This window comes from Pholis gunnellus (assembly GCF_910591455.1).
Source record: "Pholis gunnellus genome assembly, chromosome: 17".
Classification (NCBI taxonomy): Eukaryota; Metazoa; Chordata; class Actinopteri; order Perciformes; family Pholidae; genus Pholis; species Pholis gunnellus.
In genome coordinates this window covers 16,880,582-16,902,823 of record NC_136544.1, presented here as the reverse complement: position 1 = coordinate 16,902,823, position 22,242 = coordinate 16,880,582, and the positions used below count along the sequence as shown (strand labels likewise).

At 45.7% G+C, this 22,242-nt stretch overlaps 1 protein-coding gene across 6 annotated transcripts in view; it reads left to right on the top strand.

Moving 5' to 3' along the window:
- Positions 1–22,242, top strand: part of srcin1a (SRC kinase signaling inhibitor 1a) — a 54,552-nt gene that overhangs the window by 30,337 nt on the left and 1,973 nt on the right. For 2 of the 6 annotated variants that reach the window (XM_079177581.1, XM_079177582.1), the window contains 16 exons: positions 1,332–1,527; positions 2,542–2,837; positions 4,650–5,506; positions 5,904–6,005; positions 6,371–6,498; positions 7,644–7,664; positions 8,467–8,627; positions 10,262–10,437; positions 11,291–11,421; positions 11,665–11,812; positions 12,665–12,971; positions 13,073–13,334; positions 13,695–13,834; positions 14,090–14,242; positions 15,729–16,649; positions 18,301–18,438. In XM_079177581.1, coding sequence (XP_079033707.1) covers positions 1,332–1,527; positions 2,542–2,837; positions 4,650–5,506; positions 5,904–6,005; positions 6,371–6,498; positions 7,644–7,664; positions 8,467–8,627; positions 10,262–10,437; positions 11,291–11,421; positions 11,665–11,812; positions 12,665–12,971; positions 13,073–13,334; positions 13,695–13,834; positions 14,090–14,242; positions 15,729–16,649; positions 18,301–18,438 — 4,137 coding nt within the window. The remainder of the gene's footprint in view (positions 1–1,331; positions 1,528–2,541; positions 2,838–4,649; positions 5,507–5,903; positions 6,006–6,370; positions 6,499–7,643; positions 7,665–8,466; positions 8,628–10,261; positions 10,438–11,290; positions 11,422–11,664; positions 11,813–12,664; positions 12,972–13,072; positions 13,335–13,694; positions 13,835–14,089; positions 14,243–15,728; positions 16,650–18,300; positions 18,439–22,242) is intronic. The other 4 variants (XM_079177586.1, XM_079177583.1, XM_079177584.1 and 1 more) reach the window with 3 other exon arrangements.

The window sequence follows — 22,242 nt, the reverse complement described above, 5'->3', positions numbered from 1 at the left end:
TGATGTTAAGCATGTGCAACGTTCACCATCTTAGCTTAGCTAATAACCATGCTAATGTTTGTTAGTTAACGTTCAACACAAAGTAAAGTTGAGGCTTGATGGGAATGATGTTATTTTTATTAAGTACTTTTTGTTTTGGAGAAGTTAAACTGTGAATGTCTGCGCAAAATTTCAAGGCAATCCATCTAAAAGTTGTTGAGATATTGTAGTGTTGCATTGACCAACTGACGGACTGACCTCGCCATCCAGAGAGCTAAAGATAAACTGAATATCATTTGCTGGTTTCAGTTTGTCCAGTGTGACAATTTGCTGATTTTCTCTGATTTATTCTAAAGTGAATAACTTTTGGGTCGAACTGCTGGTCAAACAATCAATTTGAAAGATGCCTACTGAGTTCTTTTTGTCAAATTAACTAAATCCTTAATGGATGTTTCTGCTGAGAACAGAGGTGGCCGTCTGTGTAGCTGCTGTCTCACATTAATGAAAGCCGCAGTAGATCCATGCTGCAGTTTGACTCAGAGAAGGTAGAGAAGGAAATCCTTGGAAAGAGGGAGAAAACTGTTGTGCTCATGGTGCAAGGAGGAGGAGGAGGAGGAGGAGGAGAGCGGCACAGCTACTGTACTGTGGCTAAGGATGTGTCTGCCTCTGCCATCCAAACAACCAGCAGACAGCATTCTGGGAGCTCATTACTGAAGCCTCTGTGCTGGAGGAGACACTACAGTGGTGGGGTAGGGTGGGGGGATCAGGGAGCCAGTTCAGCGAGCTCAGCCCCAGCTGCACTAACAGTCTTTCAGCGAGAGACGCTTGGGCATAGGCCAGCAGGGTAAACCAACAGTGACAGCGCGGGATTTGCCTGAGCTTCTCCTCCCATCCCACAAGCATTCATTTAAAGTTGGGAGCGGCACGGGGACAGGAGTTGGGATGCGGGAGGTGTGCAAAGTGCAGCAAACATGACGGAACTTATGCTGAGCTGGAGGAGCACAGTTTTCCGGCTTAATTTGGCTCCTTAGCCACCATAGGTGATCCATAAAGGCTGATGCCCTGGAGTGCCGAGCCATTTGAGAACAATTGTGCTTTTCTGCTGCAGCATTCAGCTGATGTCTTGTACTGTAACGCGACTAATTCTTAGTGAATGGTCGGGAGCTAATTCATTGTCAAGGCCTCGTTAATCTTGTTATGTGGTTGATTGTGTGGCGTCTCATTGTGTGCTCACTGTCTCTTTTTTTTCCGCATGGTCCTACTCCATCTGTCCAATCCATTCTCTCCGCCTTGATTCCACCTCTCAGTAAATAATTGTGTCTCCCTCCACGTGTCTTCAACCCCTGCTGCAGAGCCGCAGTCCACGGCACTCCCAGTCCACCCAGTCCGGGCTCGCCGACCAGGCCGCCAAGCTCTCCTTCGCCTCGGCTGAATCCCTGGAGACCATGTCGGAAGCCGACATCCCCATCGGGTTCAACCGGATGAACCGATTTCGCCAGAGCCTGCCGCTTTCCCGCTCTGCCAGCCAGAATAAGCTACGATCTCCAGGTTAAGATTTGAAGCTTTGCTGGCCGTCACAACACGCTGGTCGGACTGGAGGCAGATTTACAGCTGCCTGCGAAGCTGGTGGTGTGATTACTCAGAGCGGGACAAAGTGATCTACTCTGCTGCTGAAACGGAAGAGGAGTGATTCCTCAGATAACAAATCCTTTTTATAGTTTAGACACAATGAGCTTGAAAGTGTAGTTTATTATATTTACCTTGGAATATATAGCATACTGTTTTGTGTAGGTGTAGGTTTATATTGCACACATTTGTGCAACTGTGAGTACAGCTTCGACAACAGGTTTACTACAAAAGGGTCGATTAGTGAGAGGCTGGTCCAGATCCAGGAGCGGTGTTACGTTAAGGGATATTTCTAAAAAGTGACAGTGACAGATCGAGGTCATTTCTTGAATGAGGAGTTGAGACAGAAGTAGATCTCTCCTCTCCGTGTCTCTTTACTAACCACTTTGTTTTCTTCTCTCCTCAACTCGTCTGCAATATCTACCTTCCTCTGCTTGACTTTTAATCACTGGTCTTTCTTTGCTTTGTTTGTTCTTTTTGTTTGTCCCTCGGGTGTATGAAGATGAATATTCAGGTTAGTCAGGCGTCAGACTCATCTTTACCTATAAAATCAAGGGTTGCAGCATCTGACAAGTGGGCTATTTTGGGGTAATTTGATATCAATTGTTGCAATTTTATTATGGATAGGAAGTTATATTTGAAGAAAAGAAGTAATAAAAAACCTATCTTACCTTAAACGTGCACCACAGCTATGAATTCTCACACAGTCCTTTTCTCTGTCAGTGATGATTCACGCTGACATCTGATGAAAAACATCATCATCTGGATGTCGTAAACCAAAACACTGAACATCTTTATCATAATTGGCACCACTATATCTCTAAAAATGACAACAATAAAAATAAAATGCGACAAGATTTGACAGAATTGCTTTGCTCGTTGTTCTTTTCCGTCCGCCAAACCCGTCACCGTCTCCCCCGTACCGCTCTCTTCTAGGCGTGCTGTTCCTGCAGTACGGAGACGAGACGCGTCGCGTTCACATCACCCACGAGCTGAGCAGCCTGGACACGCTGCACGCTCTCATCGTGCACATGTTCCCCCAGAAGTTGACAGCAGGTATGCTGAAGTCACCCAACACGGCCATCTTGATCAAGGACGAGGCGCGCAACGTCTTCTACGAGCTGGAGGACGTCCGGGACATCCAGGACCGCAGCATCATCAAGATTTTCCGCAAAGAGCCCATCTACGCTTCCTACCCTGCTGCTGCACACCTGGCTAACGGAGACCTGAGGGTGAGGAGGGGGGGAGCTGGGGAGGTGAAGAGGGCAAACAGGGTTATTTTAGAGAGAGACAAAGCTGTCTGATCTCCTGCTAGTCTGATGTTTGACAACTGAGCTGCCCAGCGAGAACCGCTATAGTGCTCCGCCTGCACATAAAGAGCAGCGGTGTGCTTCTTTGGCACGGTAATGGTGTATTTTATATTTCAATGGTAACTTTGACAGGCCGTTGTGTGTATGTGGGTTAGTAATTTAACAGGTATTCCTCCAGGAAATGTATTTCTTATCTTCAAGTAGGCCATCTGTTGCTGTGCAGACACCGGAGAACAATGTTCCTCTGTGAAATGAGCATATTTTAACATCCGAAGCTATTTCTGCTTCAGTGAAGATCAAGGAAGCCTGAGGGAGACCTTTTTTTCTAATTATTTCATACAAAACCGTGCTTACCATCTGCATTATATTCACACAATACTGAGAATACAACTGCAATTAACCATGCAAACAGGCAGCGTAAAACGTTGTGTTTATGGTGTGTGCATGAGCTGTATGTTTTATGTGTTTGTGCACGTTTACAGTGTGTGTCTGAGGATACAAGAAAGAGAAAAGGAAAGAAAAGAGGTAGACAGCTGACCAGCACCATCTGCACAATCTACATCTTAATACTCCCACAAACAGTTTAAAACCAGGAAATCTTAACGCCATGAATTTAAGCAACACATTTAATTTGGCAAAACCGAGAATCATCAGTTAATTACCATCATTTCACAGTAAGTGTGAGACGCACAGTCCATCTCTTCTTCATAGCTGTTGGAGACTAAACGCAGGCTGCATCTTAACCAGCAGCTTGCCGTTCATCGGCTCCTGTGCACGTTGTGTCCGATGTTGTCTTGTGGAGCAACTTTTATCTATTTGCCTGTTTTAAGTTGTGTCCATAAAGTTTAGGCGAACCCCCTCATATGGCTTTGTAAATACATAGGATGTATATAAATGTTTACCTGAGGATAACAGCTCAGTGTCAGAAACCAAGCTCCAGTGTTTTCTGTGTAGTACATGGTGCCGCATGCTAGTTAGCTAGAAACACGGATGAGTTGAGCAAAAACGTAGTTATGTGACAAAATCACAACGAGATGGAAACAGATGCAGAGGAGGGTTGAAAAAGCATCAGTTTTTGTTTAAGGACGATATGATGAAAGGCAGGTAAAGGAAAATAACAGCTACGCCTCCAAATACACAGTATTCAGTTGTTGAGTGTGAATGAATAGCTCTTGCGTCCTGTCACCACTGTTTTTAATAGAATAAAAACATGTTTGGATTTGAGATTGGACTCAATACCCGCTTGAAGTAATGTAATGATACGCCAATTTAAAAAAAACGAGGCCTTCAAAAGACAAAGGAATTATTAACTTTCACCAAAAGTAACTTTTTTTTTTAAATACATTTTTTAAATTATGGAAACCATCTTCTTGTTTTTCTCAGCGCATGCTGCCATGTTAAATATTTTACCTGAAGAGAACTTCCTTGATAACCTAATTTTAAAGTGAAAATCAATGTTCAAACATCATCCTAAACAAATCAAACTATTGACATCCTCTATTTGTAAACAGGAATGTGTGACCTTCTGAAAACCTTTACTTGTGTTCAGTAACGGTTCTCTTTGCTTTTATTCTGTCGTTGATGTAATTTATTTAACAGAACAACAAGAAATACCTTTTTAGAGAATGCATTCTGCAGTTGGATTTATAATTGGTCTTCTGAGAAATTCATCATCATCATGCAGCGACTCATCCGTACGTCTCCATGGTAACACCTCACCCCTGCTCGTTTCAGAGGGAGATGGTGTACTCCTCTCGCGACTCCTCCCCAACTCACCGCATCAGCACCCTTCCCTCCTCCACGGCCTCGGCGTCCTCCGGCTCCCCGTCGCGCTCGCGCCTCTCCTACAGCGGCAGCGGTGGCGGCAGCGGTGGCGGCGGCGGCGGCGGCCGTCCTCCGTCCTTCACGGGGTCCCACTCCCAGCACGAGCAGCCCCGGCATCCCCAGCATGCCCACCATCCCCCGGCCGGCCACGGGGCCAACGCGGTCCTGTCTCCCTCGCCCAGCGCCATCCTGGAGCGCCGCGACGTCAAGCCTGACGAAGAAGTTTCTGCAAAAAACATGGCGCTGATGAAGAGCGAGGGGCTGTACGCAGATCCTTACAGCCTGATGCACGAGGGCCGCCTCAGCATCGCCTCCACCCAGTCGCTAGCTGCCATCGGAGACCCCTTTAGCTTCCCCGTTACCAGTGGCCTGTACCGCCGTGGCTCCGTGCGCTCCCTCAGCACCTACTCAGCCGCCGCTGACCTGGAGGACTCCCTCTACAAGCCGGGAGGCTCGCTCTACTCTGACACATACTCCTCGGCCACACTGGGGATGGGTTTTCGCATGCCGCCCTCGTCCCCGCAGAAAATCCCTGACATGCAGATGAGGGACAGGGACTCGTATTCCAGCTCACCCAGCAGAGCCTCACCTGTCAGGCAGAGCTTCCGCAAGGACTCGGCCTCCTCCTCCGTGTTTGTGGAGAGCCCGAAGTCGAGGCCCAGCTCCAGCTCAGAGCCACTGTGTCTGACGGCCGGGCCTGGGGAGGGCGGCAGGGCCACGCCTGGCTTTGGTTCCTCGATGTCTGGACAGGACCCCGACAGCAGCAGGTCAGTATGAGTCTGTGTGGGGAGTTTCATTAAGGCGTGATGTACTGTTTAAAGACGGACCTCATCAGCTCCTGGGCGACATGAACACAATATCATCTGCTTAATGCGTGACATGTTTCTTTATTTGTGTTTTCTGTTTTATTCTCACCGGTTTCAAACCACACTCGATCCTAATTCGGAGGATCACGAATTTCAAATGTCTTGAATTATGATCATTTTTATGGATGTTTTCTCTTAAACTTTGTGACTTACTTGATTACAATTTTAACCCATGTTTACAGGTACTTTTAAAGCTGTATTGCTTACTCTACAGCGCTGTGTGTTGCACATCTACGTGTTCATCGGCCTTTGTGCCGTCAGTGTTTTAGTGATCGATCTGTGACAATTACATTTGCAGGGATCATCGTCTGGAGCGCATGGAGGCAATGGAGAAGCAGATAGCCAGTCTTACTGGCCTGGTCCAGAGTGTGCTGACCAGAGCACCAGACAGTGACAGCACGTAAGACCCTCGATTATACCCCATTAACCCTCTAAAACTCAGCTTCAGGTCAGACACATGGGCAGCATTATCGACAGGAGCGGCAGCAGGCTATTATCAGAGCCATTACTTTGTGTGAGGGCGGAGCACTAAACATTAGCTACAGGGCACAGCGCTATTGATTTATGCTTTGATGCATAGAGATGTGACAACAAAGGTTTTCAGTAGATTTTGAGTTTACACCTGGAACAGTGTTATCGTGGCACTTCGGCCTCATGAACACAGTAGAGGGCTCATGAACAAGAAGATAACTTGTTAGCGTCCAGTAGTGGTGCCGTTAGCGTTAGCACTGTAATTGCCTTGCCCTGTGGCCGTTGATCCCTTAGATGCGGCCTGCTGCGTCTCTGCATGATGGCGGGCTGCCCTCCGGACCAAGGGACGGAGTTCTCACGGCCATTACCTTTCTCTTCCAGCGAGAAGACCGAAACCAACAGTGACGGCTCCGCCACTGGAAGTGAGTACAGCGGCGGGATTGGGACCTGTGTTAGAAAACCTGCCTTCTTCTTACAAACACCACTGATCATTTATTGGTGATCAGTTATTTATGACAGACGTATATGACTCTCTCACAATAGGAAGCTTTAAGCTGCAGTTAAGCTTGCGGAGTTGGTTATTTTAAGGGCGTAGTTTGGTTCATGTGGTCCAAACCAGGAGAAAACTATTCTGCATAGTTGCCTTGTAGTTCTGGTCCAGTTTGCATTCACAGTGCCTTTTAACTGAGGAACTTAGAGCTGTAAATATGAAGTTAAACAGACTGACGGGTAACTAATTGACTGGACAGATAATATTCTGGTGACTTCTTTTGAAATCATGCTAAAATCTCGTTAATACCGTCAAAATATTCTGTGGTTTGTCGAACCGCACCAGAGACTAAGACCCCCCTCGTTTACTGCACCAGAGTTTGATTGACAGCTTTCACACCGGCCCAAAATTACAGAACTTAACATGCAAAAAACACCAGAGTTTGTTTTAACTGATTCAAACCGGTTAGGTTTCCACCTCATACATCACTCCCGTCTGTTTTTCCTCTTTCACTTCTGTTTTTCTCCGGAAGAGTTTCATTCCAAATGACTCATTCACCATTTAAATAAGAGACGGCTGGTCAAATCCACTTTAAAGAGGTAATAACACAGACAGATTTGTGTTTAGAAGGTTTATTTCTCTTTTTACTATCTATGTGGTGGATGCATAGATAGTGAATTTAATGTTTATTTATCAAACAATCCGACTTTAATTTAAAAATATATATATTTGTCAGCATAGAATTTTAAAAATACCGATAGGAATTGTTTAGCTCATACATACCGAAGCATTTCAGAAACAAATTTAATTCCTCTCACTCCTGCTTCCGTCCCGCGTCCTTAATGTTGTAGCAGTTTTGGCAGAAACAAAGCTTTTTTTGAAGCCAGACCTTCACAGGTTCAGGGCAAGGACACAGTCGACTTTGAAGCTGCCTCACACATTGATACACCGCCAAAACACTCAAGAGTCATTTTCTCTGGTGTACTCTATACAAATGAACTTTTAAGACTTTCTTCTGCCTCTCTGTCAGCCTCTCATTAATTTCTCGGTAACCGGCTCACTCTTTCTATATTCCAGCTGGACGGCTGAAGCAGAAAGGTAGTTGCCATCTCCTCCTCTATCGCCCTGTTTCATTTCTCCTCTCAGACATCTCTCATGGCGCTCTGCCCTCTGTATGGGTGTGTGGTGTTGCTGGGTAGCTGGCGGCGTCTATCCTCACGTTTTCCTCCTGGACGGTTTCCCGGAGAACAGACCCATCCCTCCCTCCCTCCCTCCCTCGCCCTCCCTCCCTCGCCCTCCCTCGCCCTCCCTCCCTCGCCCTGTCTCTACTTTTTGAATTTCTGCTTGGCTTTTCCTTTGGGAATTTCAAAAAAGTTGTTTTCGTCACAGACTTGGCTCTCCTTTGTAAATGTGTATGAGAGTGTGTGTGCGTGTGTTCAGGGGGCATACGCAGTGTGTGTGTGTGTGAGAACAACTGAGGAGTCAATGGCCATACTCGCAAAGCCCTGTGTGAAGATAAGAGCATGATTATCCCCCTGTGTGTCACTACTGAACAGACTAATTGCACTTCTATATGGGTTACTAATAGCATGAGCTCTCATTCCTCCCAGTGGGCTATTAGAGTTTTGTGAAAATGGTGCTTTTTTAGCATTCACACACTGTATTTGTTCCAGTGTGTGCCCAGATATTCTATTGACGTACATTGCTTTGGGCCCGTATGCTGTGTGTGTGTGTGTGTGTGTGTGTGTGTGTGTGTGTGTGTGTGTGTGTGTGTGTGTGTTTGTTCTGTGTGTCGCGCTGCGTGACTGAACATCTCAGGGGAGCACAGCCCAGCAAACTAATCAATTTGTTTCCCGACGACCTCCCGGTGACGCTCTGTGTCCCGCTCTGTGATTGGCAGCTCACACGCCGTCGGCTCCTCTGGCTCTGATGCCGCCGCCGCCTTCCAACACGACGCCGGTGAACAGCGCCGGCCGCCTGCAGATGCAGCTCCACCTGAACGGCCTGCAGCAGAACACCACCGACCTGCGCAAGCAGCTCAGCCAGCTGCGCAAAATCCAGGTACAAAGTATATCCAGAAAATTAGCTTCTTAAAGAGCCTGATCTCCCATTTAACAACAAATGTTATTTACTATTTGTGGCATCTATCCATCAATATAGTTTGTTAGTCTTCAATATTAGAATTCTTCTTTCTATGATGTTGAGTGTATACCGTAAAGTATTTCAACACACATGTTCTGTATGCAGCATCGCTGGCTTTGATGTTTATTTGATCTTCTCTTCAATACTACACCTACAGTAAATAACACCTGCAGGTTCACATAGCTGTACTGCGTGACACATTGAGGTCATTGTACCTTTTGAGGATTTATGATAAAATAGAATGAGTGGAAGATAAAAGCTCCGTTCACACGGCGTGGTATTCTACAGAAATACAAAATGTCATGACGGATTCGGAATCCGATTAAATGCCACGAAGTCATTTATTCCATCTATCTGTGATGCCGGCGATGCCATGGTTACAGCGGGAAGAGATGGTGAGTTAATCGCTCTCAGCGGCAGAGAAGAAGAGAAAGGAGACGTAATGGGAGTGACAGATGATGGCCACGCAGTGCTTGTACTTGTTCCCTGACAGCAGTCACACAAGCTTCTTGAAAAGGCTCAGCAGTGAGAGAGAGAGAGGGACAAACAATGGAAGCGGTGCTTGTATCCACAGAGGACAGTTTTGTGTACGTGTACCTGTCTGTACCTGTACCTGTATGTGTACCTCTACGTGTACCTCTATGTGTACCTGTATTTGTTACCTCTGCACCTGGACCTGTATAGATGCCCATGGCGATGAATTTTACATGCTGCTCATGAATTATTCAGAGACAGTGTGCAGGAGAGACAGGCAACTGGGAGAGAGGAAGCTCAATGAATTTATGTTTCTGTATATATTATTATTTTATATTTTATCATACTCCCTGTGTTTGGCTTGATGCACCTGCAGCATCAGTACTGGTGGTATAACTGGGGAATACTGGGTCATTTTAAATGTTGGTGGTATTGGTGTCCCGTCTAACCTCCTGGAACATAAGGCCGATCAATTATTCATTTTTCTTGCTTACCAGGTGTTTTTCATCGCAGGGAGTTGTATTACATGCAGTCGTCCTGTAGAATATTCCATTCAGAACACGGAGAGGGAGCCGAATTCACGCTCACTGATTCTGTCCATAGACGGCCTTCGTTCTCCTCAGGGCAGCCCCGGCTTTCTGTGTTAGGAGAAACATCATAGGCTCACACACACACACACGCACACACACACCACCACCAAGAGGGAACTACTTGCTAGCAGTGCTTCTAAGGCTAAAGACTCACAAAGCAGTCTGATGCCAGGGTTGCTGGATGATACATGAGCAGTCAGAGCTTAATGTTCTTGTGGCAGAGAAGGTCACAGAGTAGAAACAAGAGGCCACAGCCTTCCCTCGGTTACAGTCACAGTGAATCACTGAGGTCTGTTTTGAAAAGCCTCAGGCGACTACGATTCTCCTCTTCCTTGTCCCGTTGTTATGCTGCGATGATAGCCGATTTCATTAAAGTATTCACACGAGGCTAGCGAGGATAACATTGATAAAATAGTCTAAATAGTCGCAGAGTGAACGAGCAATATTTAATCTCTAACACTGCGTTTGAATGTGTGTGCGCCTGTGCAGATGGAGAACCAAAGTTCGGTGCGAACTCTGCTGAAGCGGACAGAAGCGGAGCTGAAAGTGCGCGTGGCCGACGCCCTGAGGAAGCAGGAGGACCCTCTGCAGAGACAGCGCCTCCTGGTGGAGGAGGAGAGACTCAAGTACCTCAACGAGGAGGAGCTCATCATCCAGCAGCTCCAGTCAGTGACGGGATGATAATGTCTTTAGCTTTCTTAATTAATAATAATTCAAACATTAGTCACCAAAAGAAACATATACGCGCTTGAATTGAACAGAATATATACATCAGTTGACAGTTTAAGATGAGCCTTATCACATATTCCATAATTGCTTCAAACGTGACAAAGTTCATATCTGTTTCTTAATTAGAAGACTCGCAGGGTGACGCCGTGATAGGATGAAATTGTAACCGTAATTAAGCCCGGCGTAGAGCAAGATGCTTATTAAGATCTGAGGTACGAGACGGTCCAGCAACTAATTGAAGTGACTGCAAAACCAGAGTCGAGAGCTACCTTGAGATTTAATAATCAGATAACTTGCATCTGTCTCACATGTGGAAATGTTCTGCTGGTAATAAATCCTGGGTCTCACTTCCTGGATCTCACTCTGAGCGGCGTTTTGATTGCGGACTAATTAGTTGAACTATTAGTCGATCTCTGCTAATCAATGTCGGTTATTCAGCCCGGCTAATGGCCAATTTATTTTTTGGTTAATTATACATGGCGCTTTCATTTGTTACATAACTTAAGGTGGAATTGTATGACTCGAGGCGGAGCAGACCAGACACGCGCTCAATATCAGAGCTGAACAAACTCACGTTTGTACAGATTCTCTGTTTTAAAAGTGTTGAGCACTCGTCCACACTCCTCCAGTTCAGCTGTCCGGAACTCTTCCTGCCAGCTGATTGAGAGACAGTTTATTGGCAGAGGTTTTACTGAAACTCTTGAACGGCATAATCCTCAGATATTCAGTCAAATCTTAAGTGTAGAAGAGGAATCCCTGGTGTTCAGCCTTCTGTTTGTTCCATCTCAGCGACCTGGAGAAGTCAGTGGAGGAGATCCAGAAGGAGTCGTCTGTCAACCACAAGCTGGTGACAGTGCAGGAGCTGGAGGAGAAGGCCACTCTTCTGAGAAAGCTGGGAGAAACACTCACAGAGCTGAAAAGTGAGTCATGCTGGCACATTTCAGAAAACAGTCTTTTACTCAGACAGTTTATAAAGCACTGATTATCTTTTAGTCACCCACCGCCAGCATGTCGAACAATTAATCAGTCTCAGATGGCTCATTGTCTTAATGAACCCGCTGACCATTTACAGTAGTTAAAAAATGTTTCATTTGATTAACTCAAAAGGCTTTTGACAAGTGGGATTGACTTTGTTTGTGTTACTTCTCTTCTTTCTCCTGCAGATCAGTTCCCGGGCCTGCAGAGTAAGATGCGGGTGGTGCTCAGGGTCGAGGTGGAGGCCGTCAAATTCCTGAAAGAAGAGCCGCACCGGCTCGATGCCCTTTTAAAACGCTGCAAGAGTATAACCGACACCCTCGCCACCATGCGCAAGTATGAACCTGCTCAGTACCTTCATGCTTTATGTGCCAGTTTTAAAGAAGCTGAATCTAGATACAATTCTTAAAAAACGTTTCCATCTTTTAAGTCAATGTGCGGACAGAGTTTCAGTAATCCAATAAATACTGATGGAAGTGCTTTTGTGCGATGCATTCTCACATGGTGACACTTATAGTGAAATATGTCCGACATTAGCTGACACGACAACGCACCCATTTATAATCTGCGGAAGGCTTTTCCATTTGTACCTCGGCCAAAGAGATGATGTTTTCACCCCTCTTTGTTTGTGAGTCAGCAGAACATTATGGATTTTCTTAAAACGTGGTGGACAGACGGGATTAGATATTGCTGTTGAATCGGATTAGATATTTCCGCCATTAAACATTTATTGTTTTCAGCCAAAGCTCTTAAAACTAGCAGAGACAGAGAGATGATTTACAGTCACAGTGTGTGTATTAGTCGAGTATTAGAGTGGACACCTGACTATGAGTAACACCCAAATGAAGGCTCTTTTCAGCCACACGAATAAATACTTTTGAATTTTATGGCGAGCGTGGACTTTTAAAATGTGCCCTTCAGCATTCTGTCGTCTATCTCCTAATCAGCCGTGTGTCCAAAAAAGCACCGCACCTTTCTGGTTTAATTAACCTCACTGATCAAAAGAGCTTTCAGATTCATTTTTCTCTCATATTTGTGGATGAAAGAGAGAATTGGCAGAGGTTTTAAAAAAGAAATTTGGCATTCAGCAGCAATTGTTTTCACTTCAAGTCATGGATTATTCATGTTTCTGTTTGTGTTACATTTCAAAGAGTTTGTTTAATGAATTCATCTTCCGTGTCTTACCAGACAAGCCAACGAGGGCGTGTGGAAGAAGCAGGAGGACTTCTCTAGTCCTTCATCAAAGCACAACGATGACTTGCGAAAGTTTTCAGACTTCGACATCTCCACCAGCCCACAGCTCACGATCAATGACCTCGGGGGAGGCAACAGCCTGTCCAACTGGAGCCCCCACTCCAGCCTCAGCCGAGGCCACGGGTCCCTGTCCGGTCCTCACAAGGACAATCATCCTCCTGTTCCCCACAAGGGCAAAGCCCTGGAGGAGCTGGAACGCCGGGCTTTGGCTGACAAAGCTTTATCCGTGGAGGTCCGACTGGTAGGAATTATTTCTTCTGTTTTTCACCAGAGTCTGCATCAAAAAACACCACATTGTTGTTGTGTTTATAACGTGTTTAAATCAGTCTCTGCGCTCCACAGGCAGCAGAGCGGGACTGGGAGGAGAAGCGAGCCAGTCTGACCCAATACAGCGCCCAGGACATCAACCGGTTGCTGGAGGAGACCCAGGCCGAGTTATTGAAAGCTATTCCGGACCTGGACTTCGCCGCCAAGCAGCTCAAGCCCTCCTCCAACACACCATCCTCCCAGATCCTCCAAAGCGGGGTAGGAACCCCAGACCACCGCGTCAGCAAGCCCCAGCACAAGCTGTCCGGGAAAGAGGGAGGATCCAGGCGTGGCTCTGGTGAGATGGAGAGTTCAGTCTGCATCGTTATTATGCGTCATTGTCAAGCAGAAACTTTTGCTCTTCAAATTGACAGCTTCTCGAGAGCTAGAACGACTGCTTTTTTCTTTCAGGGTGACCACCGTTCATTTTAAAGTGAATCCAATCAGTTTGAAAATAGTTTTACAAGCCCTGTAGGTCATCCGATTCTTTCACATGTGTTCCCTAAACTGAAATAAAACACATCAGACACTCGACATTCAATATCGATTAAAGCAGGTTTTACACACCACACATATTTTAATGCCTACAAATGCCTCACAGCTTGTTCTAAAATGTACGAGTCCTTTCTCAAGATGCCCGAAATGCTCGCTTTTGCAGATGAGCTGACAGTACCACGATATCGCACAGAGAAACCCTCCAAGTCTCCTCCTCCTCCTCCACCTCGACGCAGCTTCCCATCTTCTCCAAGCATAACCAGCCGCAGCGGAGAGCCCCTCATTCCTGGGAAATGTATAAAGGTAAGACAGAGAGAATTCACAAGCGCACAGTTGTAAAATGTATGTGCATCACATAAAGAAAGGATTGTGCAAACTAATGTTTTAATTTCACATCTGAGGATTTCCCTCAGATGTAAATAAATAAAGGTTGTTCGAGCTAAGCTATTGTTTTAAGAATAATTCTTGTGAGATCAAAACATTGTGTTCAAAAGTTGAAGCTGCAGGCTTGGGACTCAGATATGTTCAAAGCCTTTTGTTTTGTATTTGCGATTGTAGAAGTCTGAATCTGAGGAGGCCGAAGGCCAGAAGCTGCACGTAAAACTGAGGAGGGCCGTGTCCGAAAACCCCCGTCCCGCGTCTACACCCCCCACACTTGCCTCTGGGGACAAGGAGGAAGGAGAGGAGGAAAGAATTGCTGCCGAATTAGAGGTAAACTAAAACATGGGCCGTATTATGTTGACTGTGACCTCAATTGGTTGTTGCTTAATGACTTGGAAAACGGCGCTCTTTTTTATTATTTATGTTACGTCCACAATCTGCCACTGGGTTCTAGCGCTCACACGTACTCACAAGCAGACATGCTCACCATCGTTTACCACATGTTCAAGCAGCAGGTGCCATATGTCCTCCCTGCCCCTGGCACCGGGAAAGCCCAAAGATCACATACTGCTCAGTCACACACATCATCACCCGGGGCTCACACATCACAGACAGACAGATGGACCCTGATGGCTGCTTGGACCGTGTTTGTGATGGCCTGCCTGCAATTTGATGGAGCACAGAGTCAACAAAAGCAGATTTTGGTTATTCAGTGTCTGCTGCGTTTGTGTCCTACAATTTATTACCGCTTTCAAACCTCCCTCTTGCCTCCCCAGCTGTTTGAGAGAGCCCCACTCAGGCTCGCTCTCCCCCTCCCCCTCCCCCTGTCTGTTAGCCCTCGCAGCAGGAAAAGTGTACCCCCCGGCAGACCGGACCTGTGGCCCTCTGAGGCCCCAGGCACTGAGGTAAAACCCTCTGGCTGACCCTGAGTGCTGTGGATTGCTGCCCTCTATAAACCTTTTTTTTGTCCTTTTCACCCCTCGTCCACACACAGAAACCACATCCACTCCTCCTATCTCTTCAAACTAAACACAAAGTCTCACCTCAGCAGATACTGTTGCTCTTAATGTGTACACATGCTGTGTTTAAGGTACTTTTGGAATACACCAAAGCAAGGTCTTATTTCCACGCCTGCAGTTTTGTAATTGCATTACGCGTCTCATACTGGTGAGGAGAGACCGGATAACCATGTTTAACCAACCGCCGCCGAATATAATTATTTGCAAATGTGATAATTTGCACACACACAACTTGACATTAAGTAGCATTAATATTTTCTGGTCATTTTGGGACATTAAAACATTACAAACTGACTGATCTACATTCATCAGCTTGTCACTGGCTTATAAAGTTGTCAGGTTAGCAGACGGCTAAGTTTGTATGTGTGACCTTAAACTCCTGAAACGTACTGGACTGCTCCACACTTAAGAGGGAGAGCTGCATTTTCTATTGTAAATTTTCATATTTTGTATTTTAAATTATGTCTTTATGCTTTTGCACTGTTTAATATTATGCACCAATCACCAAGTTAAATTCCTTGCATGTGCAAACATACTTGGAAACCGTTTCTGATTCTGATTCACAGGCAGCACATCAGACGCAACAGTAAGGAGCCCACACATGTTAAACTGATGCTTATGTTCACAGGACGTTATCGAGACAAACATTACATACCAGCTGCTAAAATCGTTCCCTCTTCTATCTTTTGGTTGTCTTGAGTTTGCAGTGATCTCACGCAGCAAGTTGTTGGATTGTACTGCAGCTAAGTCCAGTTCTGTGTTTAAATTTAAACCTCAAGTGCTTTCCTCATTTGTAGGGAAGGCGCTTGTCTCCCGTCCCCAACGAAGTGTTGACTGAGTGTTTGCCAGCGTCGCCCACTGCCTCAGAGGATCCTGTCAGAGATACAGCAAATGAGCCTCTAGAAGAGAGTCCAACGCGAGCTTGGACCGCTCATCACACCGCCTACCAGACTAGATATTCAAAAGAAAGGGATTCCTCCGGAAGCCCTCCTCAGCGAGAGCGTTGTTTTAAGGAGGAAGTAGAGTTAAAACTGGAAGTTGCCCTGCTCCTGACAGAGCTGGAGGTCAGGGTGGTGTCTCCCGTTGAGGCCCAGGAGCTCAGCAGGACTTTAGGACAAGCTCTGCAGACCCTGATTATCTCACCGCACACTAATGAAGTCCCTGAGGTCCAGCTGAGAGGCCGGCCTCTCCTCGTGCTCCTCAGAGAGGGGAAAATAGTCAGGGATGCCTACAGGCTGCTGCATTCCCTTTTGGAGTCCTCCAAGCCGGTGGCCAAACCCAGAATGAAATCCTCCCTCCGCTCGGACCAGCAGAGCTCTCTGGTGGAGGCTCTGAGGAGAGGGATGGAGACGGGGGATAGAGTGCTGACACTTCACCGCAACGCCGAAGTCAAGATTCCTGAGGCGCAGCAGAAATCGGCAAACGTGAAGTCCAGTGGGTCAGACCTCTCTGTGGACGGTCCGTCCCACCGGAGCCAGAGGAAAGCCAGAGATGATATCCGGAGCAGCGCCTACAGGCGGATGGACAGCTTGGAGGAAACTATCCGTGAGCTGGAGAACACCTTGATAGAGATCAGTGGCCATCCAACCGCAGAGCAGCTCTACGCCGAGACGACCGCGGAAAGCGCTCCCGTGCAGGTGGCGGGCGGTCCGACCTCGGAGACCAAGAAGCCACCGGTCCCACCCAAGCCGTCCTCTTTCAGCCCGGCATCGATCCAGGTTCATTGCTTTCGCCGGCTGTGCAGATTCCTGCTCTGAAGCAGCATGCTCTGTCTTCTGTCTTCGCCGCTTCTCTCTGGGTGTCTGTTGGAACTTGACTTTCTATCTTCTGATGTCTGCTCCCTGACAAAATCGGCATTTAATTGTGTGAAATCGAAAACATTGTTATAGGGGACAGACAACAGACTTCCTCTGTACTTGTCGGCTCTGGGATTAGTGCTGGAGATGCTTTCCTGCTGAGCCCAGAGCTGTTCATTGTTTCGCTATCGATCTGTCCTGACATCTGTTTTCTGTCTGTAAATAATCAAGCCACCTTTTGTGACACCAAAATAAGACAAATCTTAATTTTGTTCTCTTTTTTTTTCCTCCTCTCTACATATTCACTCGATCTTCTCATCTTTGTTTTGTCTTCAAGTCTCAGAAACAGTTTTAAACATAATAGTGTTCAAGGTACATCAGCTGCTCAGTATTTAAACAAGCGTAAAGGTGTATTTTATGTCTTGCGTCACATTATACACACCAAAGGTTACACAGTGAATTTGTGTTTCCAGAACAAAGACTTAACTTCATTACCCAGGAACCTGTATGAAGACAGAACTCTATCTCTTACCTCTCGTTAATATCTAATGACCACGTGTTGCCTTCTTTCAACTCGCCCCCAGTTGAAGCGTAACACAACAAAAGATTAGCGATAATCACAAGACTTGTGTGAGCCGCCACATATCGGCGAGGTGTCTTGACAGTATAGTATTCCCCGTTGCTGTGAACGCCTCCCACTCAGGGCAGGGATGCGATAATTGACAGTCGCACTGTCACGGCGAGTTTCAGCCCGTCTGATGTGGAGCCGGGGAGCGTTCCCGTAGGCATGGCTGAGGATTACAGTGTCCTCACACATTATTTCATCACTCCCAACTTCACCCGCCTTCAACATTTCAACACCCTTCCTACTCTTGTCCAGACGTTTGCTCACCAAATTCCCGCTGACAAGCGATCCCCTCGCAAAACCCATTACGGTTGAGTTTTTAATCAGCAGTTTAAATAAAACATGGAAGACGCTGTATATTTTATGTCCGCATTTCAAAATTCAACAGGAGAAAAGGGCTCAGAAGGAAGACAGCCAGCTCTCTTTGCCTTTAATTACCATAGCAGATACAGATCAGCTATGTGACGCTACTACAGTTCATCTTTTATTAGTTTTTCTTTCAGCTAATGTCTCTGTGTGCAGAAGAGGCACAGCAGGGGTGGGAATTCGACTGAATGTGTGTTTGTTTTTGTGCGTATTTAGAGAACAACTCAGCGGGAAAGATCATTTAGCGCACTGCCTCGTGGATCCTGGGGTGAGGCCCGGGCTACGCAACGTCAGTTTTGATGCTGCGCTTCTATATTCTCGTCTTTGTCATTTTCTTTCTCACGGATGGTGAAACTCTGTGAAGCGGATTGTTCAGTCGCATCAGCTACAAGCTCTGATCTAAAAAACCTCGTTGGTCACAGGGGAGAGACTCGCATGCTGGAATCAATCACTGTACGGAGCTGATGTGTGTCTGATGTGTGCGTGATGCGTAAACTAAAGGCACCGAAGAGGAGAAGTGAAATGTATGAACATGTACTGTGTGGCCAAGGTCTGATTCACATGCCTCTCCTGTCCTTTCAGGGGGGGAATAGTTCAAGCGTCGGTAAGCTCCTCCACTCCTCAGCTGCCTCCAAACTGAAGCACCTGCAGCAGAACAGCACAGACAAGACTAAAAGTGGCAGGAGAGAGGACTTCCTGAAGATCCAGGGCCAGCACCAGGTATTTTCTTTATATTTAGCTCCGTCGAGGCCAACGCACGCTTGATCTGGCAGCGCATCAGCAGACTGACACGGTATCTTTCAGACACACTCGGTATTGTCGCCTCATGAGGCGGTGGCAGCCAAGGCCGTAACCGTTTTTCAGGAACTTTAAAAGAAGTCTCGCACAGAAGATCAAACGAGTGAAGATGATGAAAAATAGCGTTTTAGCTTTGCCCTCTATCTGAAACTGGGGCAAAGACAGGAAATGATCCGTGCCTGCTATAAATCAAGAAAGATGGGAGAGAGAGAGGTTGTTTTTTTTACATATACTAGCAAATTCGGTGACCTTGTTCATCTTCACACACCTTCAGGTCTCCTGAAAAGCCCGTCTGTCTGTTGCACACCAGATCAAGCAGACATTGGCCTTCACCATCACGCTCCACCTCCACTCAGTCCTCTCCTTGCTCCACACAACTACTGCACGTCCCCACAATGCTCCACTAAGAGCTCACGTTTCACTTAATGTGTAATATTTAATATATCTGCTTTATTTTTTTATGCTGCACCGCTAACGAACGCAATGTCTCATAAACGCTGACGGGGAATTTCTCCAGATTTGGCACAAACGTCCACATGGACTCAAGGTTTTTGGCCATAACCTCGGAACTCATATGCATACGACCACGTATTTCTAGCTGTTTTAAAACCAGTTTAGCTGATGATCGTTAATTCTTTGATGGCAAAGTCACATTGTTGCGAGAGTCTCATTGTCAGAGTTTGTGGAAATAGATCAAAGAGTCCTCTGCAGGATTTCTGTCCCACAGAGAGACGACGTTCGTCAGACAGGTGACAGCGGTGAAGGATACGCGCTTCAATTAAATAAACTTTTCATCTCTGGAAATCTTAAACCCTCTCTAATTATAGTATCGACACCAATTAACAATAAAATAAAACACCTCTACTTAGCATTGTGTATCATCATGACAGACCTGTTTCAGCCCGGTCACCTTCAAAAATGCTGAGTTGAAGTGCGGAGCCTATTATATTTAATGATAACAGGCATTAGAAATGTTAAACGACTGAAGTTTAACATCAGAGGAACTTGAGAACTCACCGATGAAGCTTCTTTCTATAAATGCGTTGTTGTACATTTGCCTGATAGCTGGCTCAACACATTATTTTTGATTAGTTTTAATTTGCCAGCATTTCGGTCGTAATAAATAAGGTAAAGGACTGGACATAAAGACGCTTGATGGCCCCCGAAGGCGAGGAAATTGAACTCTTGAAGCATGTCGGTCCACTATAGCCAAAAGAAGATTTTTGCACCGCGACTGTGCACTGGGGGGAGAAAAAGCTTAATGTCAGTGTAATTTGAAAAATAACAGGAGCAGTGGAGTGAACCTAAACCTCCATACCCCACTGAATTTGACAGAGCATTCAGACTCAAATTCAGTCTTGGAGATTGCAGAGAAATGAACGTGTTAGGCAGAGAGGGAGAGATCGGAGAGATGGGGACGTAATGAAGCTTTGGTCTCCTCAGACTGAGAGAAGATTGGGAGGAATCTCTGCACTGCCGTGCAATAATCGCCCCTCGAGTCACTGGCAATCACTGATTATTCAATATGAAGAGGACAGCTCTCTCTTTTCCCCACCATTAAGTCTTTCATGTTTCCTCTCCTTTATGTCTCTTTCCGTCTTCCATTTTCTTTACTCTGCAACGCTGCCTGTTTCTCCTCTTCACCGTTCCCCCGTCAGTCTCTCTCATTCCCTGTGACTTGAAAGTAGAGTGGATTCCTACACTTGTCTAATGAAAGCAAAATTACTCCCTATGTTTCATAATGACACTCGTTGCTGTATGTAAAGCGCCGCGCTCAAAGGGGACGGTGGGCACTCAAAGCTAATTGTCAGCGTGGGAAGTCGGTACCAAGCCGCTGAGTTTAGCCGTTTAATGACGGAAAGAAACAAAGAACCAGCTGACTCAAAAAAAACAACACAAGAGAGTAAACATTCAGCTGTGGCAGCGCTCACAATAACTGCATTTTGTGGCATTTTGAAGTACGAGGCGCAGCGAGAAGTTGAGAAGTCAAGTAGTCGATTGTTAGTGCAGCAGTAGGAGGTTTGGAGAGCACAGACCATTCGTTAGGAAAGAGGACACACACTCGTCTCCTTACTAGAAACTACTGTAGACGCACAATCTGACATTGTCAAATAATTGATATTAAATAAAAGTGTAACAGAGAAATTGGCTTTTTTTTAAATGAACGATGAAATGACATCACATAATGAGTTGAGTTTAACTTATATCTTGAATTATGTAACAAATTCTTGTCTTAATTATATATTTCACATATATTTTCAGGGTTATTTCATAATATCTTTCTTCATTTATTATTGAACTCTTTGGGGTTCAAACACACTTTGCAGTGTGAACTCTGTTGAGCGTGCAGCGCCGTGTGCTGTAGCATGAGAGCGGCTGAAAAAGGCCAACACATATATTTCAGCACTCTATTCAAACCTCAATGAAGCACGATGCCGAGAATCTAGTTTCCACGAGCTGTCGCTTTAGAAATCGCTCCCGTCTTTAATGTCAAACCAAGAAAACAGCACAGATCCTTCCTGACAATTGAGCTCACGGATAGAAAATAGCTAAATATGTCTCATAAATCATTTATTCAGTATGATGAAACAGCTGAGCGTGGACCATGCTGGAAAAACCCCGCTGATTATCATCTCTTCATCTCATTTGTATTCAGCTTTAAACAGCTAATTAAGAATTTTTGCCGAATGTTCACTTCACCTGGTGTGTTCTTTAACCCGTCACTGACGTTGTGCTCGTGATCTCTTTGAAGAGAAACCCTAATTATGGCAGCCAAAAAAACCTAAAATATCTTTTTTCACAACTATAAAGTAAGCCGGTTATTTTTGCAGAATTAATTTGCACCGAATGTGTCAAAACAGCCACAGTCACCATCGCGTGTCGTTCAAGGATCCACATATTTATGCCTTATTATTGAGCTGTAACCTAACCATCCCTATTTGAGGTAAGCCACCTCAGTGCTTCCCCTCGCCCTCATTTCTCCTCCAAACACACACCTGCTGAACACACTCTTGACTGAATCTGTTGTTCTGACAATCAGACGAGCTCACCGTGGGTGACCTCTCCGCTCGTCTCACAGATGAAGGTAATGGTGTCTCTTCTCTTAAAACCTTTCCTGGACATAACTCCCTCAATGTGACCCCCCAAAACCTTTACCCAACATTGTTCCCATCTGTGTTTTCTCTTTTGTTTCCTCTGGTCACATGATTACTGACATTTCAACCACTTGAGGCTCTCCCTGTGGTCCTTATTCCCAGCTTATAGATCTAAACGTATCTAAATGTAGCATCAGTGACATTATCAACACAATGACGGGGACACTTCCTAGCAGTTCAGATGAAAGGCAGCCGGTGCACATTAACGTGTCATGAAGGCCAGCTGGAGGAACAGTTAAACATTTTAAGACATCACTGTGTACCATCTGCAATCAGCTAAAACAAAATGCACTGGCACCATTTTTGGTTTTATGTGTGTCCTGCGTTTAGCAATGCCAATTACGAATTACGTTTTATTTTTTTCCTCATCAGGAAATGTGGACTGAATGAACATTGTGCCGTTCATTTTATGGTAATTTGGCATAGCAGCTTTAGCTTTAGCACCAGGGGTGCCAATGAGATTTCAGGGGTTAAGCCTTTGTGTTTACTTCATCATCAGAGAACAAAAGCAGCATTAAAGGGATCGTTTGTTAGTCATAGTCAGTGTATTATTTACAGTAGATTTGGAGAT